Here is a 24,682-nt window from a genome sequence, read left to right on the forward strand (position 1 = left end):
ACACAATTCTTATTACTAACTTCGATAGGTACCTAAATCTACTGATTTGATATTACGTCAAACTTGATAACGCCCACAACTCCGTTGCGCCAAAATTCTTTTATCGGACGGAAACCGTAATTACATTCTTCCAAAATTATATTTCTCCTATATCCTTTCCCAACTCAAAGTATTTCCATACCCAGCAAAATCTGTTTAGCGGTTTGGGTGTAAAGAGGTAGCAGACAGACACTTTGTATTTGTAATATTAATTTAATATTATGATGTAAGTTGTCTATGTACTTACCAGTTTTAAAATCAGTTGTGACTTTATACCAAGTTGTCCAAGTATCCAATTCAATCGCGAATTGATACCAAAGAGAATTTAATTTTGTGGAGCTATTACTAAATGTCAGGATGCCGATCGCTGATAAATTGTGTGGAAAATTTCTGATTGCAACCAGCGCTAGTAACTCGAGTTCATCAATCCTCAATCGTCCCACTGAAAGCAATAATTGCGGCTGTCTTCCTTTCCAGCTTTTATTTAATGGTCAAGATAATTGAGGTAACAGCTTGCTACGGATGAAAGAACAATTAACTAAGTGATACTGTGATTTGACTTCGTTATCGTTCTATTGTAAGATCGGGATAAGGGTTGTTACTGGTTGAGTACCTATCTATGAATTTTAAATCAAATCGCCAAGTGACAGTACTTTAAACTACGTATCCTGCGAATTTCGATGTTGAAATTCATTGAATGCATCTCGATTAAACACTAAGCAGTTAGCAAGTCTCTCGGTATGAGCCAGGTTTCTAAGGTTCTAGGTAAATACAATTAACAGAATCTTCAACAGTTATTAACCGACTTCTTGATTGTTTAATATTTGGCGTCAGCCTATTATTTAATTTAACGCCGCCGTGGTCCAGATTGACAGTGGTAGTAGAAATATCTATAAAAACATACATATTACATAGGACTTACCTACTTTAGCTAAAGGTTGATGCAAAACACTGTAAATATAAGAAATGTGCTCATGCTCTTACGTGGGAGAGCCATGCTTCGGCAGGAATGGGCCGGCTTGACCGGAGAAATACCACGTTCTCACAGAAAACCGGCGTGAAACAGCTTGCGCTGTGTTTCGCCGAGTGAGTGTGTTTACCGGAGGCCCAATCCCCTACCCTATTCCCTTCCCTACCCTCCCCTATTACCCTATTCCCTCTTAAAAGGCCGGCAACGCTGATGCTGCGAGTGTCCATGGGCGGCGGAAGTTGCTTTCCATCAGGTGACCCGTTTGCTCGTTTGCCCTCTTATTTCATTAAATAAATGTAAAAACAACCCCCGATTCATAAATTTGAAGTAAATAAAACCAACTTGTTCTGCACTGAGTGGACTGATGACGATGAGCTAAATAGCTAACACACGATACTATGAATATATACACGATATAAATAGCGAACACTCTCGATAATGTCAGCTTTTGAACAAAAAAACTAGATCGAAATCGGTCCAGCCGTTTGGATGCTACGATGCCACGGACAGACACACACACAGACAAACAGACAGACACGTCAAACTTAAGGGCTCCCGCACACGGGCCACCGGCCACAACCACAAAACGCCGCTACCGGCATATTTCCTGTAGTTTTCATTCATTTTTTGACGCCGGTGGCCGCCACACACTACAACGATTCACTTTACGATCAATAGACTAGCTTAAAACGGCGTTTCTGGCTGTCGCGTGTGGCCCGTGTGCGGCCACACTATAACACCCCTCTTTTTGTCGGTGGGTTAAAAATATACATTGACCCATTGCTACTTGTCTCACTCGAAACCTGATTTGCCACTCTTGAAACTCCCGCGAATATAATAGCTCATAACGCTGGTATATTCAACGCTGGCACATTTCTTACAAAAGAGTTATAATAACAAGAGGCCAGCATGCCAGTTCTTTTATTACAGATGTATGTCATTGTCGGTTTTAAACATAAAGTTAATATACCTAGCGGAATAGAGAAACAAAGGCCTAAGCAAGAGAGATGTCACTATCAGTAACACTGCGTGGTAAAAAGAGACGTGTGATACATGACATCAGCACTCTTTTTTTGACGTCCAGTCGGCACGTGCGTTGACAATTTAATCTCATAGAATTCATGTTCAATCATGCTTGTGTAAGTGTATACATACACATATTTTTCACACAGATGAAAACCAATTTTGGTTTCGTTTGACAGCTCGAGATTGTTGCTCTATTCCGCTAGGTATATTCACTTTACGGTTTTAAAACGGCAAAGGTGTACCCTCTCCATGTCATACCAGATTATGCAAGCTACAGCTACATAAAGGATACTTAATCATATCTTCTTCTCATTAATTACTTTGCGGGTCTCAAGATAGCTTTAGGACGTGACACGTCCCTCGGGCTCTCTGAGATTGTGGGATATACGTGGAGGCCGCAAAAGTAGATCTTCCGACCGAGCGAGGCGGTATGCTCTCAGGCCGAAGCTCACTTAGAAAACGCACTTAGAAAACTTATAGCGCGATGTAGAAATGTGGTTCTTATTGTGGGTATCGCCACATGAACATATCAAAGGGTTTTCATGGTTAGATACTGCTGCCGATCCTGGCGACACAGGAGATAAAGCGGTGGGAGTGTGTGGTGGGCCAAAACACAGATTACTAAATGGCCAGAGCTCAATAAAAATTACAACAGTTACATTATATTTATATACAACATATGAGTTATGACCGAACGAAATCTATTTGGGTTATTCGTCCGCATCGATTTATCTAAAAATAAATGAAAAGTGGTTTATTTTCAGGCCGATAGCATCGGTTCAAAAATGACACGTATCTAAATAGTTAATTCTAATGTCGGGGACGCAGGTTTCACTTTCAGGGTGTCATTTTCTATTGTTTACTTTGTATTGGACACGTCACACGATATTGTACGATATATATTTCTATTTGTAATTATTTCGAAGTAATTTTCGTATTTTAATGGGCTTATACTCTTTATCTCTTAACCATTCTGAGTGTCATTATACCTGCAAGTCCTTGGACTTCTACAGGACACCGCTTGCTACGATGATGATGAATGTCCTTATTTTTTATTGGTACATCCAAGTAGCATATATTTTTTTTCTAATTTTTAATAGGAAAGCTTTAAATTATAATGAGTTTTTTTTTATATTTTTAGTAGGAAAGCTTTAAATTATAATAGAAGTTTTTCATAATCCCTCGATCGTACAAAAATCAGACACAATAGCTTATCTATTGTTATCGCGGCCGCATGTGGCCGCTTGGGAGTTGAAGCATGTTAGGTTAATTTATTCTTTCAAATATTTCAAAACTGCTGATTGTTATGATTAGGTACTATGTTCTATTAAACTTCATTATTTTTCAATTAGCGAGGTATCAGTTTGCAAAACATGTCCGTATAACTTTTCCATTCTGTTGACAGACACTTAATTGAATTGCTAGAGCCATCCTGTTTGAGTTATAAACTACTATAACAATGCCTGACGTCACACTTTACAGATTTAGGACTGTTGGGAAAACTCTAGAAGGTCTTGATCTGTTTTCTGTTACGATTTCTTCGAACTTGGTGCTTACTTAGTTAGGTTAGGTTAGGTTAGGTTAGCTTTTTTTTGCTATCAGGCCATTGTAACTTTATTTTAGTTTTATAGTATAGTTATTAGTTTTTTTTTTGCTATCTGGCCATTGTAACTTTATTTTAGTTTTGTGTTGTTATTCTCATGTTGTACCTCAAAATGGGTATAACGTGTCGATAATTTCGAGTTTTACTTACAAAAAGCTTTGTTGATATTTAAGACTTTAACATTAGCAAGAAAACCTCGCAAAATATAAACGCGCAGGAGAAAAGCCATATAAACTTTGCCATTGCGTGGTTTCTACTCGAGAGCTATACAAATGCTGAAGTTGTATGAGGTTTAAGTTAAGTTAGGAGGGTTGAATTCCTCGAACATTTTCAAAGTACGAGTACTTTATTGATCAGCGCTGAAATGCAAGCAGTCAAGTCATATCAATGCAAAGTTTCAAAGAAATAGTCTAGGTTTTCTTAAGAGTTTACTAATAATAATTAGTTTATCTGATAGGTTTCTAACTTTGAGTATATTATAAGACTATGAGTTACCGTCAGTTCTGTTTTGTTTTAAAGTTATTAATGAAATAGATTTTTTAATAGTTTTCCAATTCTATATTTGGTTTGGTTTTGATCATAAAATTAATTTAGATAAGTCAAAGGAAAGGTGAAGGAATTGTGTTTATTTTATCTTTGTATTTCAATGCAAGACTTAACCCACTTACTTATAAGTATACCCACTTTATCTGGTAACCTTGATAATGTACCAGACGCTATGGTTGTATACGAGTAATCCATTATAAATCCCATTAGGTTCTTTGCTTTGGTTTCATACAGCTTTTTCATCACCACATCGCTTTGATGTGTAATTATTTTTGACTTGATGCAATTATGATGCGGTACTGATTACTCGTAAAGCGAGAATGGAGAGGTTTTTAAAAATAGCTGACAAAAAGATAAAACTTTAAATCAAAACTATACTTAAAAATATTTTGGTAATCTTTTTCATAATAATTATTAGTTGTTATTAATACCTTTGTAGTTTCAATAAAAAAAAACTATGTTGGTAACATCGAAGAAATTGATTCAGGCAGTTGTCGGATCTACGTAATTTGGTCGAATTATGTCAATTCAATATAAGTTGTAATCTGTCGACTGGGTTTGACGAAACCGTTGTTTTAGGTCTGTGGACGAAACCGACCAAATTACGTAGGTCCGCCATCTGCCTACGAATCAACTTAGCTCTGATAGTTGTCTTAAATAGACTTTAATTTTCTTGGAATTTGCACTGTATGAGTTCACATGACCTACGACTAGTACCTTATCGATGTCTACGATGATCGACTACGATCGATATTATGTAGAGCATGGGGCTTATAATTTTACCAGAATTACACTACACTTGATGATATATTATATCAATAAATATAAAGTGTTACCATGGAGTGGAAAAAAAATTAATACTTGTGCCATCCTATTAATCTGTACTTGTAGTTTGTACCACTTTATTTGATTTCGTGTATCAAGAAGACTGTAACAATTTTGCCTAAACATGGCTTTAACGATTTATATTTCATTAGTCAAGAAATAACACTATATTATAATACGTAGTCATTGGTGCCGAAAGGAAAACTCATTTCAACAAATAAACGATATTTGACTAACATCTTAACCAGCAAGGTCCTCCCTAACTAGCGGGTTTCCCCAAATCCATTAATCTTCCGCCTTACAGGTCACTTGCTATGAACATTATGAGGGCTTAAGCGAAATTTTGTGGGGCGAGAAAATTTTATATTCCTTTTAATTTTTGATATTTCTGTGGTACAATGACCTTTCAAGTAAGAAACATTTGTGCATATACTTACTACTCATCAACGTTATATCTCGTCTTAACTTGTCCGGGCCGAGTACTCTATCTGATACGAATTACGATGCGAAATCTACCTGACAGCCAAAGAAAACAAAATGTTGAAGCGTAAATCTGAAGAAAATAGATTTACTAAAGATAAAATGTTGTGTACAAACGTAATAATATGTTACTATGTTACAGCTACCTACCTATATTAGGTGTCAGATACCTGTTCAATGTGAGATTATTGAGGTCATCTGTTTGACTGTACTAAAATAACATTGTTAATGTGGAGTTTGCACCGTTTTGTATCTTAGGTCTAGAATTTGTAACGGCCATGACTGTCCATATACTTGTATCGTCGATGTATTTACAAAGCCCAAAGCCCAAACGACAAACTTGGTTCCTTGTTTGATAGTTTTGATTTATGATAGCTAGTACAATATACTCTGTGCAATATAGCCTTGAATTTCTATGCAAATACATAATATTATGTTGATGGTGTTTTCGGATTTTTGCCAAAAATGTGATGATCTTGTAATTTCTGTATATAAGTGTTTAGATGGACAATAAATAAGACGGAATAGCTGATAAGAGCTCATAGTGAGTATATATTCATCTTCATAGATCATTCTCTCTTGTAATCAAGTATTATTTTGATAATGTTTGAATAATCGAAATAAGGCTACGCATACATAACAATGAGTTATGAAACAAGTGATAAGTCAAAAAACTAAAACACATAAAAAACACATAAACGTTAATTTTTAACACCATACATATTACATACACTAAACACTATATACTACCCTACCTATATGTATTATGAATATAGGTATGACTATCAATAGTCCAACACTCTTATTTTTGGCTTCGTAGTCGGGTAAAAAGGCTTTCTGTTCTTTCCGAATACCAAAATAAAAATAACATGAGCGTCTGTAACAACCGAGCTATTCAAATAGCAGTTTAAATTGGAGCTTTACACCCGGTCGACCGTGATGGAGTAACATCGGTGTAGCAGTTAGTGCGGTAAGCGATTGCTTGAGCCCTCGTTTTAATTTTCAGGAGCCATTACCGAGTCCATTCCGTTCGCTCTGTCGGCGGATATTGGACGTGAATGACGTTTGAGGCTTCGCAGGTTATGCCAAGACTCTTGAGCTAATTACTATATTCTATACTTATAATTATAAAGCTGAAGATTATGTTTGTACTCGCTAATCTTACAAACTTCTTGGCAGATTTTTTATAATTTGGCGTAGATATAGAACAGACAGAATGCGAAGGATATAGGCTGCTTTTTGGGGGGAAATGTGCAGGAAAATTTACTTATTAACGAGCGCGGAACGACTGGTAATAATCAGCAATTTTCAGTTTGAGAGACAGACATCGAATTCGTTCCACGAGGCATCTGCTCAAAGCCATAATATTTGTTTTCGAATGTTAATAAAATAACTATTGATATTTCTATCTTGTAGAGCTATAGGTAGTTTCATTAGCTTCAACAAATAATAATAAAGGAACAAACGAATAACTGAGTATTACAAATACACGCTACCACAAATACGCAAACATGTAAAATATTAGAACAAATACTAGGAATATAATAGTTTTATCCGAATTTATGAAAGCAAGATTAGTAGTTCAAATTCAAATTTTATCGTCGTTTGCGAGCAGTCGCCTGGTATGTAAATCAGTTTCCCTGTGCACGGCCATGTGATTTATATTCCTGCCCGAATTAGCTAAATCTAATCGTGCCCAAATTCAAGAACGATACTCATGCATTTTGATAACGAATGGCACGTGTGCTCGTGTCCAAATTATAATAACTAGAGATCGCCCAATGGTCGAAATTCGACCTCAAATATATATAATATGACTGTGCAAAATTTCATTCACCTACATTTCCTCATTTTTCGTCAAAAGGGATCCAAAGTTTTTGCTCGCGTATTAATATATAGATGTCCACACCGGTTTTATTAAAACCAGGACGTTACGCTGGAGTAATTTCATAGTGCTCAAGTACGTGCGCATTACACAAGGGCACTCTTTCCTCTACTCTCAAAACCCAGTGGAACGGACGACTGTGGAAGCGTGGCTCTCAACTCGGAGTTAAGGGCCACGCTCTAAACAACTGGACCAAAGAGGGGTATAGATGTCCAAATTACGTGGTATCACAAGTTCATTTTGGCACGTGGACCCATACCCAGACATACCCTAAAGAATTTTAATGGCGATATCCAGGTGAATTTTATAAGCGATATCCAGGTGCATTTTAATAGCGATAAGGCGTGGACTCGTGCCCAAATATCAGAATGTTCAGGTGAATTTTGATATGGCACGTGCACGTGTGGGTTCAATGTGAACATTGATCCCGAAGCCGTGGGCGCTTTCCCTGTGGTATTTCAACTTGTGGAGTTACCTACTTAAAACCAGCGCTTCTCTCTTTAGATGGAAATCTTCATTGTAGATTTTTAGTACCGCACAAGGCATCTTGCGAAATTCACAATGTGGGAGTTAGATTTCTTTATACACCACTATTATTTATTACTAAAGAAGGAATAAGATATAAATATTAAATCTGACGATCGCAATTTTGTTTTAATTACTAATGTGATTTGGGCCTCTTTTTATGAGATCAAGACTTACTAAGACATTTTCTGGGACAATAACAAAATTTTTCCCGCCATTTGGTTAATCCTAAATCCGTTTATCGCGACGAAACTATTAGCAGAAAACTGGATAAATGGTCCATAACAATTAACATAAAAAAATATATACTGTATATTTATTATAACTAGAGATCGCCCAATGGTCGAAATTCGACCTAACTTGCAACGACATTAGGACTACTACCTATATTTTGTAAAAAAATATTGATTTCATCATAGTTTTTTTCAATTCTTGTTTCTGGGACTCAGCTGATCTCGGACTGGCCGTTTAAGCATTGTCTAACAGTATCTAAAATTAAATAAAAAAACAATAATCCATTTTCAATTTGTCAACTTGTTGTCAACAGACTTCAACCATAAATAAAAGAGTATAATTCGTATGTATAGGCTTGTCACTCAAAAATCTGTCATCTTTTTTAGTAGTAGTGTCGTAGTGTGTGTAACGTTTTATTTGTTAAAAATATATATGATAAAGCATAATTTTAAAATAATATTGTCTCGATGCACTCCTTCTCCATATAAACTATAACTGTGCGAAATTTCATGCACCTACGTTTCCCCATTTTTCGTAAAAAGGGTTACAAAGTTTTTCTCTCACATATTAATATATAGATATATCCACAGCCGAACATAATATAACCTCCTCGTTTTTGGAAGTCGGTTAAAAATAGATTGAGTGGTAACAGACAGACAGAAATACAGGCAGACTCGCCTTTAAATGATATTAGCTAGTATAACTTTCTACAATACAGTAGGTAAAGACTATTATTGGATTGTGCAGTCAATAACAGCAGTTGTATCCATCGATCGTCCGCTTTACTTATTCAGAGCCCCACAACTTAGATTACTGACAGTGAGACACCTGATGTTCCTTTGAAGTTATTGCTACGCATAACCAAGAAAATATACTTGAACCATAAATTTAGATGGTTTTTTGTTCACTTTGTATCCTTCATTTTGTATCTTACATTTTATTTGTTGGTATGAATGTTTTACTTTTGCTAGATAAACTTTCATTTTGCATCTTTCACTTCAAGCATCTGCTTGGAGTAAAAGACGCCAAATGAAAGATTAAAATGAACAGAAAATAGAAGTGGGAATAAATAACCTATAAATCCAAACATTTTATATATTCCATGTTTGAATAGGTATCATACATACTCGTAACTCGTAACACAGAATAAAATATTTTTCCAAAAAATTCAGAAAAATATTTTTATGAACGTTCTTCATTTCTAACAAATAGAATTCCGACTGGTTTTAGTCTATCGCATGCAACCATGCATGTCACCCCTTTAAATTTATTTTCACTCTCTATATTGTGCCCTTCAATGAGGGACGTGATCCGATGATGCATCACAAAAACGACCTTCCACAGAAGAGTTTATACCTATCGGGTTTAATAGCGGGTTTAGCTATTATTGTGAACAGCTACATACAGTTTTTTGTTAAATGTGTCATTTTTATTATTCAACATTTTGCGGATCTTAAAGTGTTATCATATAACCATTGTCATTATATTACCAAACGAGCTTTTGCCCGCGGCTTCGCTCGCGTTAGCAAATACTATTATATACAAACTTTCATCCCCTATTTTGACCCCTTGGGGGTAGAATTGATCAAAATCCTTCCTTAGCGGATGCCTACGTCATAACATCTACCTACATGCCAAATTTCAGCCCGATCCGTCCAGTGGTTTTGGCTGGCTTTGCGTTGATAGATCACCATGTCAGTCAGTCACCTTTTAGTTTTATATATATAGATAGATGTAAAAATCGGTTAAGTGGATAAAGCACGACGTAACACATAGATAGACACGCTATTGGATTTGAATGTATGAATTATGAATTCACAGCCAAAACACCACTTTTTAAAGTAGGTAGAAGATGGCGGAAGTCACTCAAACATATCAAAAGATCGTCAAAGGCAAGAGCGCTTTAGATTTTGCTAATTTATCTTTTTTTAATTAGAGGCTCATATAAAAAGAGCACTCAGATGCCGTTACAAATAGTAGTTTCAAACAAAAAGCTGGCAGCGGCTCTCAAACTCAAGGACAAGTATTGAAAAGCCCCTCATGCTGAACGCCTTTAGCGCTCGACTAATAGCTGACACACATATTTGCCACTTTTTAAGCCCATTTTCTAGCGAGTTACACTAGAGCTTAAAAAGTTCGTTGCTTAATTATTAAAGAGCTTTCAAATTGCTGCTGTTCATAGATTATTGTGTGGCCATTAACATCGATTATTCTTTAAAGACAACATTATGATTGTTGCAGGGTTATGAAATAGTTTTTTTTTTATAATTTCATTTATATGAACATAAAAAATTACTTAACTATGCACAACTTAATTCATATTAAGAGCCAACAAGATAGGCATTAGCAAGAATCCGGGGCTCCGGGTCAGGATTGGAACCTGCCCGGCTTAGCTAGTCCCGGCGCCGAGAGGAATGCTTTAGTTTGCCGAAGCGTTATTTTGGTGGAAACCCGGTCCCTTTTGAGGTAGACCGGCCGGTCGAGGAGGAAGTCATGTGTTAGACAGATCCAGGATATCCCTCCGTATATGGCTGAAGGCAAACCGCAGGTGGTTTTAGTGGGTAAGCCCGGCGCTTCTCGCTGGGAGTCCTACATACCCCCGGGGTGCTTCAGCTTAACTGAGGCACATCCCCAACCCGGGGCACCCATATAGGGTTTCCCCTGCGCATAAAAAAAATGGCATTAGCAAGAAGAGTGGGTGATACATATGTTCCTAAATAATTTTAAAAAAATATTCGAATTTATAATATTAGTATGAATAAATAGAACCGACTTCCAGCTCTATTCAGTACATTTTAATAACATTTACTACACAAAAAGAGAATGCGATAAAACGAACAAAGGCTGTACGTAAGGCCTAAGAATAATAGAGGTATTTCGACGAACGAGTATTGATGTCCTAGATGAGTTTGAGATATTACACACAACAGAACACTCTGTTAGGATAAGAATTTTAGCTTTATAAATGTCGCATCAAAAATAAACGGCTTTTTCTAAAGTCTTCTAATCTGTTGGTGCTTTACGCTTCAAAGAAAATGTTAAAGGTGTTAGACAGTGTTAATGTAACTAAAACTTAAGCGGGCGACTAACCCTAAATTGTCGATTTTATTTCTCTGTCATTTTTATACTTGAAAATATAAGCCCCGAATTGTTTCATTTTCTAAACATAATACTACATTATATTTCCGAGGATCCGACCTAGCGAAAACAGGATATCTTAAAATTTTCTCGATTGAAAAAAATCACAAAGATGCATCTAATTTTCACGAATTTTTCATAATATATTGCCATAACCGTGCATTAAACTAAGTTAATATTTTGACACATTGTATAAAATTCTATCGAGAATGTGACCAACCGTATTTTTAAAATATCCTTTATTTATCGAGTTATTGAGAAAAAACTAATTTGGCGATGAATCTGTCTCGTCCTTTTTCATCTGGCATATTATGAAAGACGGGCGTGCCGGCGTTCAAGCGGCCGCTGAGTAGAACCAGCAAAACAATCTCAGTCGGAATCTAGGTATTTATCAAACCAAACCATACTACTACTAAGTACTAACTACAAATACCAACTTGTAGTTTGATAGGAAACGTTCTGGATAAGAACAAGGCTCAAAGTACGTGCTTGGATCGCAATATTAATGTTGCGTTAAGGCTTGTTTTATATGCGTCCGACCGAACGCGCGGTTTGGCGGCTATACCACGAGATCACAAGCAATTTGTATGTAAATATTACATACAATCGCTTGTGATCTCGCGGACGCATTGGAAGCCGGCTACAATATGAAGCGGCAGCAGACGACGTGTCGTCGCGACACTACTGGTTTCTGTGTATTGCTATAAATTAAGTGTCGTTAGCTGCGGAGGGTGTTTTATAGAACTACATAGAAATGTCGCGACGACACGTCTTCTGCAGTTGTCGCGTTTCGCTCGGTTCCTACTTGTACCTTAAAATAGTAGAATTGGGTTACTGATTTGGCAGTTGATAGAGCCCACATGTAGTCGTTTCGTTCAGTAGTTAGCATATTCCCCATAAAGATTGGACCGAAGCGTAGCTAGCATAGTAATACGCTTAATTTCGGTTCAACCATCAGCCCGAATATTTTAGGGTTGTTTGTTCGAAATTGCGAACGTATATTGGGGTTGAAAATTCGAGTTTTCCGAGTGAAGTTCGACATTGTCGTACAGTAATTTTCAGCTCCTAGCTATAAAGGTTAGGAAATAAAAGGCAACGGTAATATTTTCGAATTTGTTTTTCGTGCAACTACTGTTGAGTGTAGGGGTCATTTAAATACTATAAAACATGAAAGCATAAAAGCTTTAAATGTTGAAACAAAACAAAGAAAGATTAAATTAAATATTGACACAATAATTAAATATTTTATCGTCTGTTTTTAGAGACTCGAAGTTTTTTTTTCAGATCCAATTTCTTTACACGGTCGTTCCAATTATAAAACTGTGACTGGAAAAATATATCACCCTACCAACCCTTTGTTTATTGGAAAAGTCTAGAAAAGTGGCGTCTCGTTGTTATTTTATTTTAACTTTTATCGCGTTTGTTTTACGGTTCAAATACGATTGCAGTAAACTTTCTATTATAGTACATTGTCTATCCAGTGACCTCATAGTAATTAGTTCTCGAGAAACTGGAGTCCAAGTCTAGTACTTGTCACGATTGTTTTTGTTGAGAATAGTTTGGTTCAGAACAAATTACGTTTTAGTTCGGAAGTACCTTGTTGCATACTTTAAATCATAAGGGACGGGCTATTTTCATTGAAGGTTTTAGCTTAGAGTCAAATTACATGATTAAAAAGTGAATATATTTTATCTCTATAAGATAATTTCTTCTGAATATGCAAATAATTAAAAAATCACGTGAATAGTAGATACTAGATGGGATACAATTAGTGATTCACTGCTTATTAATTTTTCTTGTTTAGAGCTTGTATTAATAAACTCAACGCTAAACGTTTAAACCATTAATAACGAACGTACAGCTCTGTACGTTCGTTATTAATCGAGCGATTAGATAAACTGTCAAAATCAAATCAAATCAAAATTGTTTTATTTCATAATTGTACACATCCAAATAATTTAACTGCGCATATCCTGTCATTCACGAAACGAGGAAATATTGCGCTTGTGTATCACAAAACGTGCAATATTTTCCCTGTCAGTGTCACCCACGGGCCACGGCCCACAACGGACCGACATGACGGGGGAGAGTGGATTCATCGTCATAAATCTTATCATATTACAACACCCTATAGAGTAAGTATAATGCCCTACGTTCTAAGAGTAATTAACTTGGGTTAAGTGAGAATTTTATCAACGTCTGTTATACTTGTCGATTTAATGTCTAGTTATTACAACAAAATTACTAATTATGCTTGCTTAATGCTTATAAGTATTATGCCTTTGCTAAGCGGTTTCATATTTCCGACAAATTTCGTGTTGCAGCCGCCAGACTTTCGTAAATAATTATGCTAAGCTTTTTGTTTTACTAGTTACTGTTGTCAGTTCACGAAGGTAAATATTGCAGGAAGTGTGATAGTGAACACGCGACCGCTTAGACATTCTAAGTATGACCTATTTTTAAACGACCATATAAGTATGTGGTTGAAGGTCCCTAATTTTATACCACAAAAAAATCTAGTTAGATGTAGACTGTAGAGGCTATTTTGTAGGCCAACATAAAAGCTAAAACTTATATATACGGAAAAACCCTTATCGACATCAGTAATTTCCAGCTCCTAGCTATAAAGGTTAGGAAATAAAAGGCAACGGTAATATTTTCGAATTTGTTTTTCGTGCAACTACTGTTGAGTGTAGGGGTCATTTAAATACTATAAAACATGAGAGCATAAAAACTTTCAATGTTGAAACAAAACAAAGAAAGATTAAATTAAATATTGACACAATAATTAAATATTTTATTGTCTGTTTTTAGAGACTCGAAGTTTGTCAACGTCTGTTATACTTGTCGATTTAATATCATGTTACCTCTGTTTTTGTCGTATCATTAAAAGAGAAGGCATTAAACATTGGTAAAATTAAATCTGCTACAAAAACAAAGTTATTCGAGCTCTTTTTCCGCCACACATTCACTACTGCAATTAAGTTCCTTATAGTTGTAAAGCATGACCAGTTTCTTGCCATGAAAACTTGCCTTGTTATAATTGCACATTCGCAAAAAACACACGCCAATGTTCGCGAATACATAAATTGCATTTATATTATACCGAAGCCGCTTTTTAAATTTTTATAACTTTAAAATTCAAACTATTAATTTATATACACTGGGTTTGAACTTGAATGTTGCGGTAGGTTCTATTGTACCCGCAACTCTGCCTTAAGCGATGAGTGGAGCACCATGGGGTTTTAGTGGGTAGACTACGCAGGTAGAGTCCCACATACCCCGGCCGATATCCCCAATTTGCCGGGGATGCGTAAAGCATTTTCCCATTAATTAAAAAAGTGGGTTTGAACTTGGATTGCATTTTTGAGCTAAAATCTAGATTATTAATTATTCCTCATCCTTATGAGAGAGGAAAACAGCTTTGGACGTTGAACATATTGTAATAGGAGTTAGGACAAATGCTTGCAATAGTGTACTGCCTGTATTTCAAATCAACATAATTTCGTAAAAAATACTACTTGAGTACTAGACTTAACTTCAATCTACACAGTAATATAGCTCACACACAGTAATATAGCTCTTTGTATTCTCAAGTCATATTAATTTCCTGCCAGCCTTACATTCTAGATAGCTATTTTCCATTTCCCTATTGCTGTTGCATTACCCGGAGCAATCCACTCTTTATGATTATAGGGGAGCGGAAAAGGGTAAGTTCAATATTGCAGGCCCTATTTATTCACACTAGTACGTTCACGTAGTACAATACTCCCTTTCAATTCATTTTGGTCTAAGGGTCGAAAATCGAAATATAACAGCGCACCAAAATGCTGAAATCAGCGGTTTTTTATGAGTTTGGAATGTTTTACCGCCGATTTTGGCAGTACAGTGCCGCAACGCGGTTATGTGTTTAGGCCCTAAATGAATAATATAATAATAATAAATGAAAAAAAATACCCATTACAATAACTTACTCTAGAAAGCTAAAAATTGTTTGACAAAATTTATATTTAACTAGCTGTCCCGGTGAACATCGTGTATCTTTAAAACCTTCCCTGCCCCCGTAGACAATAAGTGGCAAAACGCTAACGCTAGCGCTACAAAATGTGTGGATTTGACATTAGTATTCGCTAGCGAAGCGATGACTTATGTCAAATCGCATACATTTTGTAGCGTTAGCGTTAGCGCTTTGCCACTTGTCTACAGGCCTTGGACTTCTACGAATATTTAAAGACTAAAATAAGCCCAATCCGTTTAGCCGTGTTCGAGTTTTAGCATTACTAACACAATTGAAAATTCCTTCGTTTACGTTTCGTTGATAGTAAATTAAAATGGTGTGAAGATTTAAATTAAGTTAAGAAAAAAACCGGCCAAGTGCGAGTTGGACTCGCCCATGAAGGTTTCCGCAGCAGCAATAAGGTATATTTCTATGAAATTAAGAGATTTTTGATTTATTTTCATATTTCAGTTGATTTAATGAAAGTTAAATTAAAGTTTACCATTTATGACGAACAAAAAAAACTACTGGCTAGATCCCCTTCGAACCAAATTTTCTTGGTAGTTTTTGTAGTAATGTACATCATATATTTTTTTAGACTTATCATGCCCCTACTTTAGAAGTTAGAGGGGGGGGGACACGCATTTTACCACTTTGGAAGAGTTTCTCTCGCAAACTATTCAGGTTAGAAAAAATTAATATTATTATAAGAATTAAAAAGCAGTAATAATACAAACCAGACGGAAAAGTAGTAAAACATAACAGATTGCTCTACGAATATTGTAGAGCTTGTCAAGGTGAAAGTACCGACAGACAGACGCCACTAGATATCCTAATTTCATCACTCCCGGGAAATTATATAATAACAAAATGTACGATACCACATTAGCGTTCGTATTCATGTAATTTTCATGAAACATTATACAAATTTTATGCAACACCTCACATTTCGGTACATCAGCATAATATCGCGCCTGTGTTAAAGCCCCGGTCTGTTCAGTTTGATTAACAAATAAAAGGTGTTGGGTAAACCTGCATGGTGTCATTTTATACAGTTTTTGTGAATGTTGTTATACAAAAATTTGATGTGATAACATTACACCTTGCATTCTTACGCACCTTAGTTCAATATAATATTATATTTTTTACAGTAACTTATTTTCTCAACTTTTTGACTGTGTGTATCTACTTATATAAGGTAGGTTTATTTATGATATTCAGATGGGAAAAGCCTCTATCCATAGACAATTTTGCTATATGTAATTCTTTCTCAGAAAGAAAGTTATTACAACCAGAGGTAGAGATAGCATCAATCACAAAAATTTGACACTACTGTATATTTCGTGTGTACTATAATTGATGACATGAGTGAATGAAGTGGGTAACTTACATTTTGCAACATAATTTGAACAATGCTATACTGAGAATCCACATTTTTTAACTTAAAATGATTTTTCCTGTCCTAAAGCATCCATTTATGCAAAAAAGTTAGTTTTTAATTTAATTAATTCCACTTCAACCTCTCATATATTGTCTTCAATTCTAATCACTAATTATTACGCATACGGTACTGTCGTTTGACAATCTTACAAGGTATAAACCATAAAAATATCTGTAACGGTTCGCCTGTTAACAGCGCTTCCAACAAAGTTATTACATTTTTGCCAAGGCTCTTACAAACGTAAGCAAATGAAGCGTCTTGACCTGTTTTAGGGTTTTTGTAATGCTCTAGCACCATACCACTTCTGGCTAAATTAAACTGCCAAGTAAATATATTTTAGCGCGTGGCTCGTACGAGAGATTTATTGGTAATATGAGACCAAAGGGTAAGTGCCCTCCGTAGACACGTTAAAATTAATTGGGGTCCTAGCGTAGGTTACGGAAACTTTATATTGTGCTGAAATTGACGGAAATATTTTTGTTATTGGTATATTTAAATAAAAGGCGCCATTTTTAATATCGGTAACACTCATTAATATATTAATGCTTGTATGAATAAATTAATGAGTCCGAAATATTATTAACGTTTATTTTACTACGACAAGATTTGTAACCAATACTAAGCTTAAACTTAATAATGATTGTTAGTCGCCATTTTAAGCTTATATCACGAGGACTTTCTATGCGTAAGAAAGCTTTTAATATAACAAATGAAATTGTATTATTCAAATTAGCATCCGTCGCATCTGTGCCGCCTCCGTCTTGGTCCTTCGAGCCGTGTGAATTCCATCTTAATGAGATTTATTTAAATTAAGCAGTAATATCATACATTTATTGTTATAAATGGTACCGTTAGATATGACAGTATAAAATTTAATGCATAAGTACCTACTGTACGACACGATAAGTAAAATTTTGCAACATACGGACATTTACTCATTTTTTCCCTAATGATTTGAACAAACCTTGTAACTTTAATGTACTTCATCACCTGGCTAATAATAAATATCTGGCTAAGTACATATAAAAGGTACAGTCTTTTTATTGTTACTTATCGTGCTCTTCCACTGACGTCTTCAATTCATAATTTTACAATGATCATAATCTAATAGATATAAATCTTTCATTTAAGTTTTCCGACTCAATTCGCGAAAAAATGCCTACTATAATTAATTTATATATTAATATTTAATATATTTAATATTAATATTATAATATTAATATTTTAATATTTAATATTATATTATAAATGCGAAAGTGTGTCTGTCTGTCTGTTACCTCTTCACGCTCAAACCGCTGAACCGATTTTGGTGAAATTTGGCATGGAGATACTTTGAGTCCCGGGAAAGGACATAGGATACTTTTTATCTCGGAAAATGTGCGGTTCCCGCGCGATAAACTAATTTTGGCGCAACTCATCTAGTATATACAGTGTGTAACAAAAATAACTGATAATACTTTAGGGTGTGTACGTGTTCCTTGTAGAGAGTTCACTGTGAAAGTAGTAGCGCTGAAAGACGATTTTTTTTTTCACTTTTGTATGGGCAAGGGCCCGAGCGTCACGAGTTTCCCCATACAAAAGTGAAAAAAAATGTTGGTCTTTCAGCGCTTCTACTTTCACAGTGAACTCTCTACAAGGAACACGTACACACCCTAAAGTATAATCACTCATTTTTGTTACACCCTGTATAGCATAATATAATATTATACTATTGATTATAGTTCATACCAATATAATTTTTTGTTTGTTCCAGAAATCGTATAGAGAGAACAGCATCAAAACGGTGGCGTGGAACTGTGCGTCGATTAGTAGCTGCTTGTGTTTGTAAGTAAAAGTGGTATTTAAGTATTCTAAAAATATTTGAAGTTAGGCCCAAGGATTTTGTCCCTGAAAGGCTAGCATGAGACTTTTGACTGCATGGATCAAACAGCAGCGGCTTTTTCCATTAGACTTATTCCGGGCTCTTTCTGATTTTCTAAATATTATTTCTTATGTTCAAAAAACCTGTATACATATTATACACTCAAAAATAAAAATAAAAACGCCATCTATTGACGCCCAGGAATACTAACAACTTGTCACTGTACTTTATTCTCAAAAAACGCCATCTAGTTGACGCACAGGAATACTATCAACGTCCTCTGCCCCTACTATGCAGGTACTAATAAAAAAGTGTCGAGGTCAAATAACGTTCTTTCTAGCCCTCTTTACGCTGAACGCGCGATAAGGAACTTCGTTCCAATAATCAAGCAGTAGCCTAGTGGCTCCTCATATTGTCTAATGAAACATTACTTTCAGACAACCTCTCCTGCTTCACCCATGGCTGCAGTACGGGCTGGGTGTCCGGGGTGCTGGGTAACGAGGCTCTGACGGGAGGTGCGTGGCTGGCGGCGCTGCCCTGCCTCATCGCGCTGCCCGCCGCGCCCATGTTCGCGATACTGGCCGACGCGCGCGGGCGGAAGGCGGGCGCGCTTTGTATCTGTTTGAGTTTTATTGTGAGTACTGAGTAGTCTTTATTAAATTTTTACAATACTGTCTTAGGCCCTATGCATGGAATGCTTTATGCTGTATAGTGTATACGTAATTAATAATTTTCGATACTAAGATTCACACTAGCGTACAATAAAACACAGTACAATAATATTGCTAAGTACTCTCATATGGTTTTGCTCGATAGTTTTACTCCAAATCGAGTAATAATTACTGTGTGGACTGCAAAACTCACAGCTCGAAGGCTCGCATCGAGCCAGCTCGAAGGCTCACATAGAGCCGGCTCGGTGGAATTAATTTATATTGATTTAGACTAAAACTATCGAGCAATGCTGTATATTGCTAAGTACTCACATACGGTTTTGATCGATCGAGCAATAACGTCGAGCAAAACTCGCGGCTCGGGCTTTTGTCCACACATTCAGCATTTCTCGATAGTTTTATTCTAAATCGATATACTTAATTCCATCAAGCCGTTAATTCCATTAATCCTGTTTTTGAATGTTCGCGTTGATCTAGCCAGATGGGTAATTTTATGTTTGTGTCTGCTTAACGCAAACAGAAAACGTTTAAAACATTTGCTTTTCTCAACGGAATTCGAAGCCACAACGTATTGAAGAGTGACCTTTGCATTTTAATTTTAATTTGCGATGCAACGACGTGCGATTCCGATATCACAACAGACAAAGAGCAAATGAGCATCGAAGCGAATCTGTTGAAATTCAAATTAATCTCATTTGGATCGGATCCGATGCGCCTATTCATTTAACCGCTGAATTGATGCGAGTACCTCATGACTACGTCGTATAATTAGTTTTGTACCATCGTAGAAATTGATTCATTGACAGTTGACGGACCTACGTCATTTGGTCGGGTTATGTCAATTAATGTAAGTAGTTATTTGTCGGGTAGGTTTGACATAATGCGACCAAATTACGTAGGTCCGCCATCTGCCTACGAATCAACTTCTCTGAAAGTACTACTATTTGGGCAACCTTTTAATAAAGTTATTCAAATAACGTAGTAAGTATTTCCTCTGTAATCTTATTAGACAGAGATAAATGTAGATGGTTGAAGGAAGAAGAGCAGGCACTGAATTGAGTTTTGTTAAGTATATTCATTTGGGATTCAGGATTGATCGAAATCTTATCATTTGGCGATCTAAATCGACGTTACAGCGCACAAACACACTTATCCTGATTTCAATCTTGAATGGGTAAGCATTAAGCCCCTGGTACTTACCCCATTTGTACAAAATAATGACGCTTATACTATACCGACATGACGTTTTCAATACAAACCCAAATTAGCATTCGTGTGTGCAATGTATAAACACCACATTTTACAGTTCATTGATTACGATATGATCATCAGGTAATTTGGAACATTATGTTTGTTATAATAATAATATTATTTATATTTGACGCTGAAAAAGTAATTCAATATAATAGTATTGAGACCATAAAGTTAATATACCTAGCGGAATAGAGCAACAATCTCAAGCTGTCAAACGTAACCGAAATTGGCTTCATCTGTGTGTAAAAATATGTGTACGTATACACTTACACAAGCATGATTGAACATGATTTCTGTGAGATTAAATTGTCGACGTGCGGCACGTGCCAACTGGATGTCAAAAAAAGAGTGCTGCTGTCATGTATCACACGTCTCTTTTTACCACGCAGTGTTACTGATAGTGACATCTCTCTTGCTCAGGCCTTTGTTTCTCTATTCCGCTAGGATATTAACTTTATTATTGAGACACGTTTTTCGGCATAAAATATACACTTTGTCAAACGAGTGTGGGCAGTAGATATGGCTTAATCCACTTTAAACTTAACACAGTAAAACCGAGTAAGTCTTCGTAAAATGTGCCATAATTTTTCATACTTATTCTCATTTTATTAACAAACTCGACGAGTTGTAAAAGTGTTGTTTGTTAATGAGGCAACTTCATAGGACGGAAATTACAATGGTTCATCTACAAAGTTTTTCTTTTTAAATACTTCCTAGTTTTTTAGGAGAATTCGCTCCGTTAAAGTTACAAAATATGTACTTGATTTTTTTAATGAAGAATAGTAGCTGGAGCCTGGACTATAACAAAAGACAGTATAAAAGTAAATAAAAAGGAACCACAGCATCAACTCAACACAAGCTGCATGAGAAAGCCATTAAGGGTCCCCATAAAAGTAGTGACACGAGACGCTAATGTACGAGCTCTCCTCTTTATTGACGATTAAGAACATAAAACTGTAGACCCAAACTACGCTTTTGGATTTACTATAAAACCTCTATTTATTTTAAGCACACGAAACGACCGGCTTGGGTGAAAAGAAAAAATCTATTTCGGGTCATGTACTACATTTTTAGCGTTTCTTCCTAGCTTTAAAAATAATAATAATGAAGACGTTAGTGGAATAAGCAGGTAAGTAGTAACAGTTGACAAAAAGCCGTTCTTTGCGTTAATGGGACGTCTTAAGACCGGAAAAATGATTTAAAAGAAAAAATGAGTATTTTATGTATAGCCAGATGATGATGAAGTAGAGATGATGATGTAGGTAAATGTGTTTGTTAAAATTATAAGGAAAAAGTGAATAATATTTATTGCCCTCACATTACAAAATGTTAGTTATCTGGTTCTTCCACTAACGTCGTTAATTATAAACACAAATCAATGAACTCTAGAAACATTGGTCCCAGATTTTGAAGTTGTAATACATTTTTTGAGAAACATTAAACGTTTACATGTCGTTAAATAGAGTAAGACTTATATGTTCTAGATTACTTAATAAATATTGTAGGCCGTAAAGAGGCTTAATAGCAGTGCTCTGGGATTGGATAAAGATACTTTTGCTATTTATTTCGCTAGTAAAGTACTTACTTTATATAACTTTATAGTATGTTTGTATATTACGTTACTTATACTAGCCACTACTTGCGTATTTATCAAAGTAAGTACATGAAACGTAAAACTATAAAATTTTTCGGTGAAACTGAAGGAGATGATAATATGTGACCTCGCGACCCAAAAATCGATCATTCCTCTTGCCTTTTTGCATAAATTATCTTGTAGCGGTATCCACATTCCACAATCCTGAATCGTGCTATCGTAGTTTCTGAACACAGCAAGATTGGTGACCCCGGTATAATGTTTACGGCCTATATTGCAGTGATATAATATGTGATAGCCCGTAATTGTCTATCATGTGGCTATTATCACGGATCAAAATTCAGATAAATACCAAAATTCTTCGTAGGGCTGGTTCATCTGAATAAATGCTACCGCCACAATCCATCTCACTAGTCTCACTACGCTATTCAGAGACGTGCCAAGATTAAGATTGAGGTCCATTACACTTTCATGACACACATTTATTCGCGTCATACTTTATGCTGGCTTCGAATTGCGATCGCGATTCACGGATGTAACGCACCGTGAACATGATGCAAACAAATACGACTCTCTACGCTCGCAATCTTCGCATTTACGTTCGCGCATTTGAGTAAAATTGACGTTGAAGTTACTGTTGCTGCTGCTCTGACATTGTGTGCGACAGCGAATAAAATCGAGTGTGGATGATGTTTGCGTTCGCGCTTCCCGAGCCCTTGTTGCAGGCCAAAAAACCGACAGCGGACGGGGAAAGCCGTGAAACCCTCCATACTCGCGGTTCGCGGCCTTCGCGGGCTTTCGCGCCGCGAGCGTGGAGCCCGCATAAGGTAAACGGAGACATGATGCGAAAAATGACTGAATAAAATATGTTTTCATCATCAAATCATTTTCGGTAAAGATAATTCGTATGAAAAACTAACATAAAATAAGGAAACAACAAGTGTGTGTTGTGTTAAAGTACTTTACAAAATATAGTATTACTATTACCTCTTCTCAAAATGACCGTTATTATAAAGATGAAATACCAATTTTACCGAACAAACCTTTAGACAGTTTTGAGACCCTATCTGAGACAACACAAAATATCTTCAGGCCAAACCCTGAGGCCTGAGTAGATTAATGAAAGTCCAAATTTCTCAAAGATTTTTGACTGGATACATAATATTTTATTTATATTATAAATAAAATCATTATTTTAAAATTAGTACGAAATTGAATCCTCTTGTTCTTTCTAGGTGAGTTGGTCGTTAGCAGCATGGTGCGGCGGGCGCGGTGTTTGGGCGGCGCGCGTGGCGGCGGGGGCGGGCGGCGCCGGGGCCCTAGCTTTATCACCTCTGTACTGCGCGGAAATAGCGCCCAAAACCAGAGGGTTAGCCGCCATGCCTTGTTTGGCCTGCAGGTGATAATGTTTTGTATTTTTTTGTATAATATATTGCATTTTAGGGTTGGTGCAATGCCTCTACAAACTTCTAATGTATAAGATAGATTTCATTAATAACATACTATAGGTTCATAGTACCTACTTGTTTACGCAACTTTATCAGACATTTTCAAAATAAGTCTTCTTGATTAATTTTATGAAGATTTAACTAATAATAAAAGAAAGGGGGTCTATACAACAAAAATAATTATTCGGATACCCGAAATAATTGTTTTTGTAACCTTTATTAAATTTAACTTTTATAAATTTCAGCTGTGGGATTCTTTTCGCATATTCAGCTGGCGGAATGCTTTCAGCCCACGCTTTGGCTTTGTCAATGAACATTCCACCTTTAATACTCCTAATTTCACTCGTCTGGCTGCCAGAGACTCCGTCTTTTCTCATCAGGGTTGGAAAAATACAAGTAAGTGTACGCAGATTTCCAGAAGTTTATAAGGTCAAAGAAAAAGATAATAGCAAACAAATCAATAATTTTTTTTCAATATAAACGTGAGAGTGTGTCCGTCTGTTTGTCTTACCTCTTCACACCCAAACTGCTGAACCGATTTTGCTGTTTTGTGGAGATCCCTCGAGTCCCGGGAAAGGACATATGATACTTTTTAGTACGATTCCCGCGAGATAAATAAATTTTAGCGCAACGGAATTACGGGCCTTATCTAGTACTTAATATCTACTTTCCAGTTTCTTATGTTTTGCGTGATGGCTTTCAGGAAGCAGCCAAAGTAATGTGTTGGTTTGATGGATCAGATTTTAGAGAAGACTTAACAGACGTAATAGAACAGCAGGAAGTGCGAATAAGAATATCAGAAGGTTACGGAAGAAAAGAAGTGTCGAGAAGAAGAGATTCAGACACATTCCAGCCGATGATAAAAAGAAGTAGCGGGTTGGAGTCAAATAATTCAGAAAGGGAGCAAAAGCAGGAGCCTTCATGTAAAAGACTATGTAAGTTTAATTCTTTAAGTTTGTATATTTCAGATTGTACTTTTTAGTGTTTAGATTGTTATTGTTGAAGAATAACATTTAGGTAATACCAAATAGATAACAGATCTATTTCGTATTACCTAAATGTTATTCTTCAAGTATAATTTGTCTTTCTGGTTCTGGGAACTTCTTTTGTTCTTTAAAAACAAAAAAATATATATTATGTAAGAG

The 24,682-nt window shown here is 36.0% G+C and overlaps 1 protein-coding gene across 1 annotated transcript in view; it reads left to right on the plus strand.

The window, feature by feature from the left end:
• Positions 1 to 24,682, plus strand: part of LOC121729001 (plastidic glucose transporter 4-like) — a 44,029-nt gene that overhangs the window by 16,887 nt on the left and 2,460 nt on the right. The window contains exons 2-6 of the mRNA XM_042117372.1: positions 18,463 to 18,533; positions 19,008 to 19,204; positions 23,325 to 23,488; positions 23,783 to 23,933; positions 24,241 to 24,472. Of these exons, the coding sequence (XP_041973306.1) occupies positions 18,463 to 18,533; positions 19,008 to 19,204; positions 23,325 to 23,488; positions 23,783 to 23,933; positions 24,241 to 24,472 (815 nt within the window). The remainder of the gene's footprint in view (positions 1 to 18,462; positions 18,534 to 19,007; positions 19,205 to 23,324; positions 23,489 to 23,782; positions 23,934 to 24,240; positions 24,473 to 24,682) is intronic.

Source organism: Aricia agestis, chromosome 1 (assembly GCF_905147365.1).
Source record: "Aricia agestis chromosome 1, ilAriAges1.1, whole genome shotgun sequence".
Lineage (NCBI taxonomy): Eukaryota > Metazoa > Arthropoda > Insecta > Lepidoptera > Lycaenidae > Aricia > Aricia agestis.